Here is a 17,186-nt window from a genome sequence, read left to right as displayed (position 1 = left end):
GAAAAATGAAATTAGCATCGCGATAAAGTTTGTGTCTGAGGTGTCCTCACATTTTCTGGTAAACGGCTACGCTGACTTGGAGTCAAACAATAACACAGTGAACCAACACCAGCAGCTGTATCAGCTCCCCAAATCGTCAGTGGCTGAGGAAACTTTACACTGGATCTTGTATTATGTATCTCACCACTCTTCCTCCAGACTTTGGGACCTTAATTTCCCAATTAAATGCTCGGTTTAGTTTCATCTGAGCACCGTGCAACAGTCCAGTCAGTTCTCCTTAGCCCAGGTAAGATGCTCTGACATTGTTTCTAGTTCTGGAATGGTTTAACACAACAGTGTAGCTGTTTTAGCCCATGGTCCATGAGGTATATGCATGGTGACCTTGTAAATCTCCCACCCCCCTAACTTTTGAATGGGCTTTGCTTTAAGATCCTCTTAAAGCGGTTGTCATCCTTATTGCTCGAGCACATTTTCTAAAAAAATAATTTTCTTTATGTCTTCCACTCAACTTTCCATCAATGTGCTTGGACTCAGCACTGTGAATGCAAAGCAATGACCTTTGGTGGGTTTCCAAAGAGTTTAAGAAAGAAAATTTGGGGTTTTCATTTCAATTCATAATCAGTTAAATTGACAGAAATAAAGGCTTGAAACTTATCACTCTGTGTGTGCTGAAACGGACTTACATTTTGAACTAAATAACTAAATAGAAGATAAAAATGTTTTAAAATACATGTTATTTAATGTTATTTAAATGCACTTGTTAAATTGACATTGCTCCAAAAAACAGAGGAAAAACGGACCAAAATGTTCAATTGTCATTTGTATTTATTGTTTAAATTCACCAAAGTTTTCAGCTTAACTACATCCAAGAGCATTCATATCGCCACTGTGAGCTCATGAACACCAAAGTGACGACAGTGTGACATCATTGGCGCCATCATGACATCACAGCATCATGACAGGGTTTAAACTAATACCGAGTCCATCCCGAAGCCCGTCGACAATGAAAGCATCTCGCCGTCAACCAAGTACAGCGGAAACATTGCACATAAACGTCCAGCCGAGCTTCAAGTTTCTTTCAAACTGCTGCTAAAATCAAAACCAAGATAAAAAGAAACACCAACCATCTATCGCTTTAACACAGGTTCTTTAAATCAGAAACATGAAGGGAAGTTTTTTTCTCTCTCTTTTGTCTTTAACTACACGAGTCTGTACAGTGAGGATGGTTTTAAAAATACAGTGGCAGTTCTAAATGTCCTGGAATGACATGGGAGCAGTAATGTGTGTGATCATCCTACTAAAGCTCTGCCATCTTATTCCTGCTTTCACTCTGTATTTATCACACCCTAAGTGGAACAATGGGGAAAAAAGCACACTAATGCTTTATTCAGCACCTTTGCAAATACTGTATGTCTATTTAAAAATTTTAAAAATATTTGTTTAAAAAAAAAAGAAATATCCACGGCCAGAAAGTAGTGCAGTCCACATTAAAAACAACTTCAAAATGACCTAATTCTTTTTTTCTTTATATGTTTCCCCTATTTCAGTGGTTTCAGTGCAGGCTTAAAAGCTAACAAAATTATAAATTCAACATTCAATAAAGGTTATTGTTGAGCTGATCCTTTAGAGTAAATCTGTTTTTATTGAGACTCCCTTGTTTCAGTTTTAACATTAGGTGTGTAAATTCACATAGACAAAGTGCTTTCTCCAGCTATATAATACAACCATAACATTTTCAAAAAGAAAACACCTTTAGGTCTTGTTATGTTTCTTTCTGAATATGTAGACACCTACAGGTTAGTTGAGTCTCATTGTTGTACATTTTCTAGCTTGCTTTACAGTTTCCAGTCAGAGGAGCTCAGTTTATTACCTATTGCATTAGTTTTGCTCTGAATTGTCTCTTCAGTAAATGTACTCTAACCATTTGTATTAAATTTATATCTACACTAATTTCAAATTCTGTGTCTCAGTGTTTCAGCTATTTGGTATCATTTATTTTGACATAATACTGTTTTTATGATCACTAAGTGATGTTAATATATGGCTATAACCTCCGTTACTAACATCTAAATGATGACTAGCCGGAACTACAGAGTGTTCACAGAATTTCAGTTCTTCAATGGAAAATGATACATTTTAGATATTCTTGATAATAAAATATTGCATTAATCCCACTATTTATGGCTATTACTGTTAATAATGTGCCAGGAATACAGTAGTTATATCTTTACATCTCTTAACTTTCCTGTCAGTTTGAAATTGTGTTAGTTTTGTTTTAAGACGTCAGTACTACAAAGCAGGATTAGTGGCTTATCGACAAAACTCAAGGTTCAATTTTGGGGTTTTTTGTACCACAAACAAAGTTTCCTTCTTATGTGGGTTTAACACAATTAGACCACATTTACAGGCTTAAATATTTAGGAACACCCAATATAATATCTGCTTAAAGTCCCTTAGCAAGTTGCACTTTATCCACATACTTCTAAAGCCATCAACAAGCTTCTGATAAAATTGTGTCTAGATATTTGAACACTTTTCTTGACCGACATTGTAAAATTTATTTGAATTGTTTTGTTTCCAGGCAACCATTTTCTATGTGTTTAGGATCACTGATTAGCAACACCCAACTGCATCCAAGTAGCGTCGATCTAGCTGTTGATTTAAAAGCTAAGTTAAAGAATTTTCCACTAGCAAGGAAACAGCATGATGCTACCACCACCATGCATTCTTAGGTGTGAAAGCAATAATTTTACTCCTCCAAACATGCTTCTTGACATTGTGGCCAAATAGCTTAATCCTTGTCTCCTCTGACAGGAGGCATTACACACGTCCATGTAGGCAGCTGCATATTTCAGTCATGCTTATCGGTGTTGATTTTTAACAAAAACTTTTTTTCTTAGTCTCAGTCTTTAGTGATGTAAAACAGGCTAATGTGGACAGTGACGTTGGTGTTGCTGAGATTTCCAGTTCATGGCACGCTGCCTGTATAACTGGCAGTAAAACACCCAAACAGGATTATGATACCACTACCATGCTTGACAGTTGATGCAGTGTTTGTTTTAAAAGCTTCACTTTGACTTTTTGAGCCAAGTTGTTCAATCAGTTTCCAGTTAAAGGTAAATTTGAGTCTTGTTGGTTCCTGAGACGTTCCTGTACTAACTAGATAAAAACGACAGCTTGGGTCTTCTTCCTGACCTTTGTTCAGTGGTGCTACATACACAGAGCTGTTTGATGGCGCTAACTCATGTAAGTCTACAAATCCCCTTCCTGGGATGTTCAAATTTTTCTGAGTAATGGTCAGTCCAATGAGTTTTGTCAAATCCAAGAGAAACTACCTACTGATGATGATCATCATCAACCAGATGCTGATAGGCCTTGCTCTAGATGTTCTAGAACCTTCAGCACTACCTTTTGAAGAATTTAGGTGAGTGTATGTAGTAATTATTAGCCTTTGTTCATTAGAGAAAATCTACAATAAATTTACTTGTGTACCCTTATGTACCATATTCTTGTTTTTAAAAATCATTGAAGTTTTATGTTGTATAATATTTCTACCCTGGAAATAGAACAGTTCAAATAAATAATTAAAAAGTAAATTATTCTCCATGAGGAGTGATATTAATTCAAATTTCTGACTCCCAGATCTCTAACAGAAACCCTGGTTGTCAGCAAAACTGCTTCGTAGTACAAATGATGCTGAAATGTGTGCAACCTTCATACAGTCAAAGTGTCACAAAAACAGTCTGACCATTCTTCAACATAAACACCAAGAAACTAAGAAGGAAAATGGCATCAGAGTAGTTTCCAGCGAGGTTTCGTTCCAACACTGCTTGCATAAATCTCTTCATTAAATCATCTGTTATTTACAACAATGGATGTTATCCTTATCGTGTCTGGCTATTCAGAGTCCAGCGAGTCTTTTGGATGGTCCTACATCACAATCCAAATATTAAACCTGTCCTCATATAGACAAAAATAATAAAAATGTCTGAGTTTCTTTTACAGTAGAATACGGTGGACAGCTTTCAAGTAAAACAGCGCAATACTGATGTGTTCAAACAACAGAGTAGACTTGGGTTAAAGTACAACTGAAAATCATCCAAACAGAGCGTCATTCCTGTTATCCGCAGCGCTCAACGATGGAAACAAATCTTAGAATGGTTGCATGATTTCAGTCTGACCCAGGTGACAATAAACAGACAAAAATGTCATCATCAGATGATCGACAGAACATTGTGATTACTTCTTCATTTCATTACTGAACTTACTAAAGGAAAATGTTAAATTTGTTATAGAAAAAGCCATCATAACCACGCACGACTAAGACGCTGATTTTTCTGCCTCAAAGAATGGAACATATTTTTTGCTTAAAATATTGTGAGTGACTGAACAACACCCACGGTCTTGTTTTGAATAGTAGTCCATTGATAAGAACCAATGCACAAACATATAAGACAAAAGCACACAAATATTCAAAAACTAAAGACACCTTGAGACAAGAGATTTTTTTGTTGTTTTTGCTGTTCTTTTTTCCTTGATTTCCTTCCTAACTCAAGTTTAAAATACACATATTTACCAGCTGTATAAGATTTACAGAGGAATTTGGATTAATCAAAAAAGCACAGTTTTGCGTCAGTTCGACAGTTCCAGTCCAGTCCAGACCGGCTTGGTCCAGTGCCGAGGAGTAGTATTGGCCATTGCTGGGGCAGTAACATACTGATAATTGTGTGCCACCATGTGCTGGGAAGATGGCAAATGTTTCCTGGAGTTTGCCACGCTGTGCTGTACTCACGATGTTCTTTCACACTGCAGGAAGCTCTGCTCAGCTTCACCAACCAGTGTGAGGGGCCTTTGGCTGTACAGTTGTAGTCACTGCAGGAGAGTTAGAGGGGCCTGAACATACTACAGAGGCCAGGGGTAGCTCAGAATACAGAAAGAGAAGAATATGGCTGATGATCTCATTGGTAGAGATTAAAGTGGAGAAAGCGAAAGATTTCCTGGGGCAGAGGAACTGTGGAGCATCTAACCGTGCTCACAGGTACTTTGATAAGGTGGAGGTCAGGGAGGATGAGAGTTGATGAAGCTGCAGAGTCCCTTCAAAGGGGAAGAGGTTGTCTATGTGGCCACAGAAATGCCTGCAGGAAGCAAAAGGATGAAAAGAAGTGAATAGAAGCAGTAAGAAGCATATATTGCAGATAATGGTGCAAACAAAAGCCTGGAAATATTGTCTATAAAGTGAACACGTTTAAATTTAAGTTCACAAGTTTCAAAACTAAAACCAATAAATCAGAAGTACGATGAAAAGATTTTAAACCACCTCTAATTTGTTGGCACTTTGCTTCCTATGAGCCTAACCTACTTCGACCCTTCTAAAGTGGTCTTGGTCAATCATTCTCATCAGTTCCTGAAGGTCTTTCCCAGTTTTACACAGGACTTTGGCTGCTTTTTTCACTCTTTTCAGTACAGTCATTTAATCTGTGAAATGTGATAAGTGCTTTCAAATTCATCTATCTGAGAAAAACAGTTTTTAGCCTGATCAAATCCCAAAAAAGCTTCAAGAACTTGTAGGACAAAAACACAAAAAGTAAAGTGCTCTGAAAATTAAATAAAATGCAGAGAAATAAATATTGATATATTCAAATTCTGAGACACTGAATTTTATGTTTTCATTTCCTGCAAGTTTTAATCATCAAAATTACAAGACATAAAGGCTTGAAATTTGTCTAATAAATATAAGGTATGAGTTACACTTTCTGAAATTAATCACAAACATTTTGAACTTTTTCACGATATTCTAGTTTGTATGTGTCTAACAGCCAGAGCCCCACGCTTGTGAAGAGAGACATGAAGAAGTCACTGGTCTCTTGCCTACAGGATTAATGTTATTACTCTTTTGTAAGTAACTTAAAAATGTTTCAGTTTACAGTGTTCTCTTTCGAACAAAGCACAATTTAATGGCCCCGAGGGGAGCTGGGTTGGAGTTCATCGTGTAAAAACAGCACTGCTAAATTCAAGGTTCTCTTAAAGTTAATGCTACTCACAAATGGAGTGATTTAAACACGTTTGTGCACAATCCTGGATCTGAACAACACTTAAGCATACCCTACTATTGCCAAAACCCTCTTTGTGCTTTCTGAACCTGATTCTGACTGATTAAGCTACAGGAGGCTGTGTTTCATGGTGCAGCATTGGAAACCCCCCGCTTGTGCATATATTCTTTTTAACTGTCAAGCCCAGCAATTGTAGGTAAAAGACCAGTTTTTGAGCTGCTGTAATTTCTGTTTATTATTGGCTGTATTCTACTGTATATGCGCTACAATATCCTGTAATCGTCACATGTCTAGACTAAGGCTGCAAAACCTTGTAGGAAAGAAAGTGTTATGGTCTGATGAAACAAAACCAGAAATATTGGGCCACAATTCCAAAAGTGCATCAAAAGAACTTCACCCCCAGTGTGAAACAAGATGGTGGCAGCATCATGATGTGGGGTTACTTTCTTCAGTTGGAACAGGGACTTTCGTCTAAGTGGATGAAATTAGGAATACATTAAAGTGTCTTCTAGAAAGATGAAGTTTAGGTGGATCTCATTTTTACTGTGACATTCCTTTATGCAGGCTTCACCTAAAGAAAATGTAAGATCATAGTTGGATATTCGAACTAAAGCCAACTGAAAATCTGTGTGGACACCTGACGAAGGCTGGATGCAAGAGATGACTTTAAAATCTGATATGCATGGTTCTGCTGGAGGTTTCTTCCTGTTAAAAGGGAGTTTTTCCTCTCCACTGTCGCTACATGCATGCTCAGTATGAGGGATTGCTGCAAAGTCAAGGCCAGTGACTGTCCACTGTCTCTACATGCTCATCCGGGAGGAGTGACTGCTACAAGTCACTGACTCGATGCAATCTGCTGGGTTTCCTTACATAGAAAAACCTTTTAACCAATTTGAATAAATAACTGAATCTGACTGCACTGTTCAATGGTTACGATTAATTGGAATGTATGTACCTGACTTGAAATCTGTATGATTCGATTGAATTGACTTAGCCCATTTTAAACATTTCACACAATGCAACAGGAAACAATACTCACCATTTATTTTTTTTACCTCTGCCTTCCTCCCTCCCTGTTGGAAGGAGTAAGGGGGAGTCAGGTTACGCCATTGGTATACTAAAAACTAATCCTTGTGGTTTTTAGTATACCAATGGCCACCAGTGGGCTCTAGATGAACAAACTTTATCAGTTTATTATTTTACTTAGTACCCCTACACATAGCCCATTCTAAAATGTCCAAACTCTAACACTCAGTAGTTTATTCTAACCTCCCCAACAAACCCGCACCATTCCGAACCCTTTGTGAAGTGCCTTGAGACGACGATGTGTTGTGAATTGGCGCTACATAAATAAAACTGAATTGAATTGAATTGAACTGAATTGAATACATGCTGCAAAGACTGCTAAACATTAACGTTTTATTTGGGATATAGTGGACGTAGATTTTCTCATTCGTAAAGAGCAGTTCCAAAGCTGGAGTTGGGACCCTACATGGACCCAACACATGGGTCACAAGTCAAAAAACTACATGGGGTCCTGAGATGTTCTTCAAAAATTAACAAAATTTTAAGGAAAGATAATAATATAAAGTATATTACCGCTATAAATTACAAAATAAATAAAAATCCTGTAATTACAGGTAGATGCAATCATTTATTGCCTATTGATGCCAACTCTATAGACAACAAAACTGTTAATTTGACCTACCAGTGATGCTTCTATACTGAACTAATAGTTGGGGTCACGAGTCTCTTCCACTGTTATTTTGGGGGTCAGAACCTGAAACATTTGGGAATGACTGTTTCAAGATGCTATATATATATAACATTTGTCATGACTGGACTTTTGACTTGCAGCACTATAACAACTAGTCGGAGAAGTTAAGTATTAAAAAGCTGAACCACATGAAGCCAAAATCTGTAAAATATTTTAAAGTTGTTATTTTAAATGAGCATGTGATTGTTTTTAACTACAGCTAGAGGCCTAAACCATATTTTCATTGTAGACATGTAAAACAATCTACACAAAGATGTAAAATAATGGCATCTGACAAACATTTCTTCAATTAAAAGAATAAGCAGGGCAAATCTGACCCACCAGTTTACCGAGTGTTCTGCTCAGTGTCACAAGCGGCTATCTTCAGCAGATGGTCTCGAGGTGACGTGAGTTCTGTGGAGATCAGGGGAAAAAAAACAAGGGAAAACACAAGAGCTGTATCACCCATTGTAAAATCACACAGCTCATTTGTGCTTAGAGGCATTACAGAGATTTACAATACCATGGAAAGGTATTTATCCCTTACAGATTTTTCTGTTTTCTTTTTTTTATTTATTTTATGTCACACATAAATTTTTCAGATCATCAAACATATTTTATATCAGACAAAGAAAATCTATCTGATTAAATACAGAAAGCAGTTCTCAAGTGATAATCTCATTTATTTAGGGAGAAATGGCTGTCCAAATCAACCTTGGCCTATGTGAGAAAAGCAATTGACCCCTAATCTAAAAACAGTTTTTGCCACCCTTGGCAGTAAGTCTTTTTTCTGAAAAAATCATAACAGGGCAAATTGTCTTACAGGTGTGTCGTTCCACTGCCGTGGTAGATCTTCAGGTTCGGGTGGGTAGGACATCCAGGAGGGGCTCCGGTATGATGATGGTGGAGACATGACAAAATAGTCAGAGTAACCCGGGCGGTTGGCTGATATAGCATAGACTGCTGTGATTGGGTTTCCTGTCAAGATGAAATGAATATTATAAAAAAAAAAAAACCTGAAGTCATTCTCTGTCACCAGTCTTCATCCATGCTTACACTGTCTTACCTGAGTAGGTGCTGATGGACTGATCCACGGTGACAGCAGGGAAAGGTGTCCTGGCGAGCGGCAGATAGGGGGTGCCATTGTGCTGCTGGGCCTGCAGATCTGACGCTTCAGACACACGGGGCTTCAGACTCACATCAGGGGTGGAGTTGTTGCTGCAGAAGAGACACTGATGTCAACTCCAAACAGAAAGCAACCATAAAACAATCAGCAAAACCAAACTAGAGCTTCATCTACTTTTTAAAATTCTGATATCAAAATTTGCTTAGGAATACAATAAAGCATAAACAAAATGCATATGAAATTATTTGTAAGACGTTGTATATTATTTTCCATTAATTGTGGTTCCGGTCCTTGTGTAAACTCTTATTAAATCTGACCTGTGATGAAAGCATAAAGTAAAACTATCGTGGAAAATAAAATGAGACAAAACAAAGGTTTTTTTGTTTTTACATTTCTCATATTCTCAGTTATATTTGGAGTACAAGTATTGATCTTTATGCAAAAAAATGTAAATGCAAACCCGCTAAATGCTTCCATTTCTCTAGTCAATTGTGATTTTTAAAATAGGGTCTCAAAAGACTTAAGGTCAAGACCTCCTGCTGGGTTTTTATAAATAATTTAAACAAAAAACGTGAGCATGGATGTTGGGTTTTAAGTTGAATCACTTAGAGCAGTAAAAGTGACTTTCTAAGAGGTTTTATGTTTAATCTCTGCAGACAGTTCAGTTCTCAGCTCACAGAGTGCAGTAGGCAGGGAAGCTGGCTGACAAAACAACAGAAATGTCATCTGACATGCAGTGAGAGCACTTTAAACAGTTTCTTTAAACAGTTATTTAGAGTTCAACATAAACAGTGAAAAAGCGTAGAAGAAAGTTGAATTATTGCTTGAATGGTAAGAAATAAAACAATACTTTAGTTTATGAGTCAGGGAAGTCATTTTAACCCCTACACCATTTTATACCTAAGCATTTTCACTTTGTCTCAAACCATCTCTATTTCATACCATTGAGTACTGACTATTACTTTATTTGTCTTGGCAGTTCAGTATTTTGATTAAGTATGGAAATAAATAATCAAAAAATGCTCAATTCTCACGCATAATTTAGTTTAATTGTAAACTATAATATTTGTCTATTAGCTGTGGTTCTGATTCCTATTAAGTCTGGTTGGCTGTTCTACTACAGGTTATAACCCAAGTTTAAATCAAAATACCTCTGCACAACCTCCTGCTGAGAGAACCCTATTTTTGCAGCAAACTATGAGTAGAATATAGAAAACAACTGTTTATGAAAATTCCCTAAAGCAAGTATGAAAGGATGTGTGATCGTCACAAAACATCCTGCGGCAAAAAACTCTGCTTCATCTCTCAGGAGATGGTTACAAACTGACTGAAACTGCAAAAATATGAATTGGCAAAAGCGTGAAATTAGCAGCATCTATCAAAGGCAGTCTAAAGTGAAGATATTAAAAAGGCTGAATCAGCAGATAAGTTGTGAATTGAAATGGATGCAGAATACAATTAAAACTACCACTGTTTATTTAAAACAAGACATTATAATCACTTTGATTAACTGTTTCTAGTCTAACATAAGCCTGACTAGTGTGTTTTTATAACAAAATAATCATGCATCTCAAGAAATTAAAACCTAATTAAAAGATTATTTTATTTCATATATCCATGACATGGACTACAACTCTTTTGTTGTGAGTTATGCCACTCCTGAAGCAGAGACGTCAGAAGCGTCTACCCTGGGCTAAGGAGAAAAAGAACTTGACTGTTGCTCAGGAGTCCAAAGTCCTCTTTCTAGATGAAAGTAAATTTAAAATTTTCAATCAAGGTCCCAGAGTCTGCAGGAATATTAGAGAGACACAGGATCCAGGATCCATGTTGCTTGAAGTGACTGGCTCCCCAAATCATCACTGACTGTAAAGTTTCCAGAATCAGAGATGAGTTAAGGAGCCATGTCATCTGCTGCGTTGATTCAGAGTGTTTTATTGAGTCCAAAGTCAGCGCAGGTGTCTATGTGGAAACTTCAGAGGATTTCAAGTTTCCCTCCGCTGACAAGCTTTATGGAGATGTTGGTTTCATTTTTCAGCAGGAGTTGGTAAGTGCCCACACTGCCAAAGGTACCCAAAGCTGGTTCAATGACCATGGCGCTACTGTGCTTGACTGGCCAGCAAACTCACCTTACCTTAGAAAATAAATTCTCATTTGCTAATTAGCTAATTTAGCAATTTTAAAAATAAAACTAAGGGATTCATCACAGCAGAGTTCCCTGCACTGTAAAAACACTGTGGATGTTGCATCACTGTGAAGAGCCAGAGGACAGATGAGGTCACTGACAGATCCCAGAGCCATAACGCACAGAGCCCATTAATGCTGCACAGTGCATACTAAAGAGGAATTAACATGCTGCTCCCCTCCTCCCAGAGGGGCACAGAGGAGCTAAGTGTGCAGAGCTGAGTGATTACTCACTAAAATCGGCATTTAAATCAGAAAACTGTTTGGATTTCATTGAGCATTTTAAAAGTTCTCTCATTATCGGCATTATTAATGAAAATCTTAACAACTCAACTTTGGGTTCAATATAAAGTGTGTCACTTCTCACAGCTGGAGCTTTGTGCTCTCTGCAGGTTTTTCTATACATAGCCCACTAGATGGCGAGCACGTTTCTTCTTGGAAACCTGAGCATCTAAGCAGTCAATCACTCTCTGCAGTGCTAAAGTGCCCAGCAGCACAGGGCACACAGCATCAGTATTGAAATGAAGAGCATGCTCAGTTCACGTGATGGAGTCTAACATATGGACCTGACAGTGGGAAGTTAGTGGCACAGAGTCACTTCAAATGATGCTGATTAAGATTCTGATGCTTTTCATCCTCCTGTGTTGTGAGAGCCCTTAAATGTTATTAGTGATGATCTTCTGTAAGCTGACTTTGCGTGTATCTTATGGCTCATATGTAACTGTTATAAATAATGTATTTTACTGAGGGGAAAAAGTGTTCTATTCTTCTTTTTCCGGTAGATGATGCCACGTACGGGGACATACTTTTCTGTGTTTAAGTTAGTGTGTGTTACCATCGTATTGAGGTCCCAGGTGGCGGTCCTGGTCTGGAGGGGATTAGAGGTGGGGGAGAACCGATGCCCATATCAGGAAGCTGAGTGAACCGGAAACCCTACAAAGAGCATAAATAGATCTGATGTACATTACAGAAAAAAAATACAACTTAGAACAAAAAATGAGTAGACAGGTTTAGAAATTTAAGCAGTCAGTTTTTATTCCCATTAGTCTATTTAACCCTCCTCCCTTGTTGTCACTGACCATTGCCAACTATTATTCCTACAATTAAAACTGCAAATGGGACAGAAATTGGGAGAGTCCATTCTTATAAGTACCTTGGTGTGATCCTAGATGATTATTGTTGGTTATTTTGGTTATTGTTGTGAAGCTACAGCTAACATGAACAGATTTCCTTGTATTTAACTCCATCTGTGTATCTTTCCATCAACTATGTTAGGCTCCACTAAAAACAAGTGGCTGCAACCAGCATGTTTCACAGTGGGGATGGTGTGTTCACAATATTGTGCAGTTTTAGGTTTGCACCCCACATAGTTTTGGTCTCATCTGGGCAAAGTACCTTCTACCATATGATTACTGTGTCCCCTACATCAGCAGTTCCCAAACTCTTTTAGTGAGAGGTGCCCTTGTTGCACAAACAAAAAATATGGTTAGCATTATTTGCCAAAATAATGTCAAACTATTTTTTCTTTCTGATATTTACCAGTGCTCCATTAAATGTTCAAATCTTGGGATATTGTTTAACTAGTTGCTTTAAAATTCTTTACAACTTTATACCTGACCCATCTGCTGTGTTCCTTCGTCTTAATAATGCTGTTTGCTTACTAACAAACCTCTGCACCCTCCACACAGCAGTTGTAGACATGTTGAGATTAGATGACTTCTGTAGGCAAATTGATGCACTGGATTTTAGTCAGGGGTATTACAATGAAGGGGCCAGGATACAAATGCATGCAAGACTTTTCAGATTTTTATTTGCAAAAATTGTTAAAACCAAACTTTCATTTTTATTTCACTTTGCAAATATGTACCACTGTATGTTGATCTGAGAAAATCACAATAATTTACATAAAAGTTTGTAGCTGTAACTTAATGCAGTGTGGAAAGGTTAAAGTAATAAAAATACTTTAGCAAGACACTGTGAACCTAAAACTCAACTTCCAATATTATTATTTTAACACCTCATATTTTAATTTAGTGCTTACTGGTTTAGGCAGGCTACACTGATGCATGTCCTCGTAACCTGCACTCCTCCCCCTTCCTCCACAGGGGTGGTTCATAGTCCCCGGGGCGCTGGTCACACCATCATTGTAGTGGCTGGTATGGGAGGGGTTGTAGACGCTGTGGGCATGGTGGTGGTGATGGTGGTGGCTGAAATTGTGAGAGAAATGGTATAAAAAAATGTAAAGTAAATTTTCTTTATACACTTCTGTGTCTCTCCAGTATGCTTTGGAAAACTGAGTAAACATGTTCAGGCTTTAAATGTATTCTGCTTTTTGAGAAACAGCTTGAGAGTGGGATGTTTGCTCTTCAAAAGTTCAAACTGTGCACCAGGGGACCTCTCGCTTTTCTACACAATGCTGTGAGTGATGCAGATGTGCTGGGAGATAAAGCAACAGTGAGGAAAATAAAATTACTTAGTTGGAGGGGAGGGAGGGTCATGATCCGGAGGCGCCAGGCTGAAAGCGTTGCCAAGCAACATGTGCATCTGCGTGCGGACCTCGTCAATGGATGGCTGTGAGCTGAGTGTGGAGGAGTCGGAGCCACGGTGAGCTTTCACCCCCAAACTGCTGGTCCCGGTTCCAGTGGATCCTCCTCTGTAACCCAGAGAGCTCATCAGACGGTCCACGTTGGTCTCCTCAAACGGTTCCGGTTCACCCTGGAAACGGAGCAAGTACACTCAGAAAGCCTGGGACTGCAATCATTATCTTTCCCAAAGTAACATTTAATAACATTGACAGCAAAGACCCAAACTTGTAACCACTAATAGTTTTTCAGCTGTTTTTCTCCATGGATTTCATTATAAGTTCACGAAAAAGTAAGCAAGCATGACAGCCCTAAAAAAACTGATTCAAAACCAAAGGCACAGGCAAGACAAAGAAAGCAGAAGTGCACACATAGGGCTTTTCTGGCCTCAGTAAATGAGCAACATAAAAGCTAGAAAAGCTATTAGAAAAAAGAATGTGTTTGTGTAAGAGTATAGAACAGCAACGGACAGAATGTCTCTGCTCTGGTAAATTATCATTATTAATTTAAATTTAACATTATGCTTTGTTAAAATAGCATGTTAAACTCCTTTTCAATATTTTACATTACATAAAAACCTGAAACAGGTGCAGTTGTTTGCACTGCTGCCTTACAAAAAGAAGGTCATGGGTTGAAATGTGGACCTGGGTTGTTTGAGTGTTCTCCCTTTGCAGACATGGGTTTTCATCACTCTGGCTTCCTCCCACAGTCCAAAAACATGACTGTTAGATCAATCGGTCTCTCTAAATTGTGCTTATGAGTTTGTGGTGTGAGTATGCATGGTTGTTTGTCCTGTGTGTCTGTCTCACTGCGTTGCCGTGATGGACTGTCCAGGGAGTAAATTGCCTCTTGCCCAATTACCGCTGAAGATAGACATCAACCGACCCCCTACCCCCCCGCAATTCTGCAAGGGTCAGCAGGTATTGAGCGTGGATGAATGGATAGATGAAGGGTGTTTATGACAACAATTGTGCAGCTCAAAAGTAAACATGAGAAGGTAAACAGAATATTTACATTCCTAATCTGTGCACAAACACTGTGCCTCTTGTCGTGCTTTTAGGGGAATTAACCGCTATCAAGCCTCCCATCTGAATCCATGATCAGGCTGTAATTATATTTGAAGCCATTGACATTCAGCCAGGTAGCACAGTCGCATGTGTCATTATAGTGCATCAGTTGCAGCAGAAAGATATTACACTCATTTTTCTTCCCTTTTCCAACTTTTTGCTCCTAATAAAGGAATCGGTCATGTCTTTATCTTTGTTATGTGTAGGTTTATGAAGTTCATGGAAAGGTAATTTTGTTAATCCTCCTGGTCTGAGCTGAAAGCTTGAATTGAAAGAAGGGAAGGATTAAAGTTATAAATACTTAGAGGAGATTATTTTCATAGATTGGCAAAGTGGCAGTGATTTACTTTGACCCAGTGAGTCAACTGATCGCTGTGGCAGAGGACCTGAGCTGCTGCGTTGCAGCTTCAGAGAGAATCTGATTTTAAGGCTTAGTGTGGTCTTGCTGAACCTAAATTTCAGCTGCAGGAATTCTTTCAGCCAGAGGTCCTGAAAGAAAAAGCCAGTACATTAAATATATCCAAGAGGATTTTTATTTTCTGGCCTTTTTAATAATCTGAAATGTTTTTTTATGTTTGTTTGTTTTTTAAACTGTTCTTTTTTAAGGCGTAATGGTTATACAGTAACTAAGTTTAATTACTTTAAAAACAAGAATAAGGTGAGTATGTTTAAATTTCTTTTAATAATTCATACAGGGTGAAAATGGTACAAATAATCTCAAATATTTACATACACCCTGACAAATATTCCTAAACCAAATCCAGCATTTAATCTTAGTCCACAGATTTGTAATTCTTCCAATTGTATTCAGGTTTTAGAAGTAAAATCACAACACTGATTGTCAAGCAGTGCATGATGCTACCACCGCCACCACTGCGGCGGTGGTAGCATCATGCCGTGGCCCTGTTTGTTGCCAGTAGTAATGGTACACTACAGGACAACAATCAAAAACACATCAAAAATGGTTTTGGAAAGCTTACATTAAGCTTATATAACAATCAATCCAAGAATTGTCAACTAAGCTTAAAAGCCAAGTCTGTTTCAGTAAACCATGCAGTTTAAAGGAATTCTACCAATTCTGCCAAGACGAGAGGTGAAATATTCAGCCAGAATTATGACAGAAGCTTGTTGATACTACAAAGTGTGTAGTCGAAGTACAACACGCTAAAGGACATTTACACAATTAAATAAAATATTATTGTGGTGTAATTATGTATTTCAGCCTGTAGTACAATACTGACTCTGTTTTTTTCAACTGGGTGAATTATTCACTCAGTTCTTGTTTTTAAAATTTGTTCATGTTTTATTTTGTATAATCATTCCACCATGGAAAAGACCAGATCAAACAAATTATTAAAAGACCAAAATTAATAAGATAACTAAACCTCACCAGAACGATATGTGTAACCACTGATTCAGAGGATGGACCTGGTCCATAATACTTACATCATAGCCATTATTCCGGATCCCCCTTCTGGATCTCTCCCTCAGAACAAGCAGGTCCATCTCTGTCTCCACTGGGCTGGGGTTGCTCAGAGACTGACGGCTCCAGTAGGTGGGTTCTCGTGAGTGGGAGTACCTGTTAACCAGATGTTTACAGATGACTCAGGTTTACAGGTCAATATCTCCTTATGCCAGGAAGAAAAAAATAGTTTTTTGGGGGTTTTCTTTGCATTTGTAAAACAAAATTGATAACAGAAAGTCACAATTTTGAAGCAAACATTTTAACATGCTAATGTTAGTATATAACCCAATGATAACACATAAGCTGTTGCTAGCAAGACCAAGAAACAAAAGTATGTTCTCGTGTATTTGTTTAGTATGTAGGTTTATTGCTGAAAACAAGCATGCTGTAAGTAGCTTTCTAGATAAAACTAGCATTATAACTAATGTGAGCATAATACCTTGTTTTAATATGATAGATCATGTTTGCTAATGTAGCAAACTTGCAAATGCCAATGTGTTTGCTAGCAAATAATACCATTTTCTAAATAACATTTAATACCAAATGTATGTTCCCGATTCCAAACGGGGTTTAAAGCCAAGATGCTTTTATGACTTAGCTCTCCAACAAACAATTATTATGGTTTTGGGTGGATAAAAATCAAGAGGATGCGATCAACAAAATTTGTTCAGAAATGTTTTTATTAGTTTAGTATTTCCTTTTTGCTTTTGTTTAACTTGACTTACATTTTAATACATTATGTATTTTTTTCAAAAATGTTTAAAACACAAGCAAGCAGTAGAAATTTACAAATTGCTACTTTTACCTGTTAGTTCAAGCAACTGCGCCTTATTGTGCCTAATTTTGTGACATAACACCTGCTGTCTAAGCTAATGAATTCAGCAACAGGATTTTATTTGGAAAGTTTAAACCAGTTTAATGTCAAGGTGTGCTGCTAAGAATGTCATTTAAAATCTATT

The 17,186-nt window shown here is 37.8% G+C and overlaps 1 protein-coding gene across 4 annotated transcripts in view; it reads right to left on the bottom strand.

Moving 5' to 3' along the window:
- Positions 1 to 807: 807 nt before the first annotated feature.
- kiaa1549la (KIAA1549-like a) overlaps positions 808 to 17,186 on the bottom strand; it is a 126,048-nt gene continuing 109,669 nt past the window's right edge. For 3 of the 4 annotated variants that reach the window (XM_047347800.1, XM_047347817.1, XM_047347827.1), the window contains 8 exons: positions 16,209 to 16,341; positions 13,587 to 13,828; positions 13,155 to 13,320; positions 11,949 to 12,046; positions 8,873 to 9,024; positions 8,630 to 8,784; positions 8,149 to 8,220; positions 808 to 5,135 (listed from right to left, as the gene is read on the bottom strand). In XM_047347800.1, coding sequence (XP_047203756.1) covers positions 8,191 to 8,220; positions 8,630 to 8,784; positions 8,873 to 9,024; positions 11,949 to 12,046; positions 13,155 to 13,320; positions 13,587 to 13,828; positions 16,209 to 16,341 — 976 coding nt within the window. In that variant the 3' untranslated portion in view covers positions 808 to 5,135; positions 8,149 to 8,190. The remainder of the gene's footprint in view (positions 5,136 to 8,148; positions 8,221 to 8,629; positions 8,785 to 8,872; positions 9,025 to 11,948; positions 12,047 to 13,154; positions 13,321 to 13,586; positions 13,829 to 16,208; positions 16,342 to 17,186) is intronic. The other variant, XM_047347809.1, reaches the window with a different exon arrangement.

This window comes from Girardinichthys multiradiatus, chromosome 2, assembly GCF_021462225.1.
Source record: "Girardinichthys multiradiatus isolate DD_20200921_A chromosome 2, DD_fGirMul_XY1, whole genome shotgun sequence".
Taxonomy (NCBI): domain Eukaryota; kingdom Metazoa; phylum Chordata; class Actinopteri; order Cyprinodontiformes; family Goodeidae; genus Girardinichthys; species Girardinichthys multiradiatus.
This window is presented reverse-complemented; position numbering and strand designations above follow the sequence as displayed.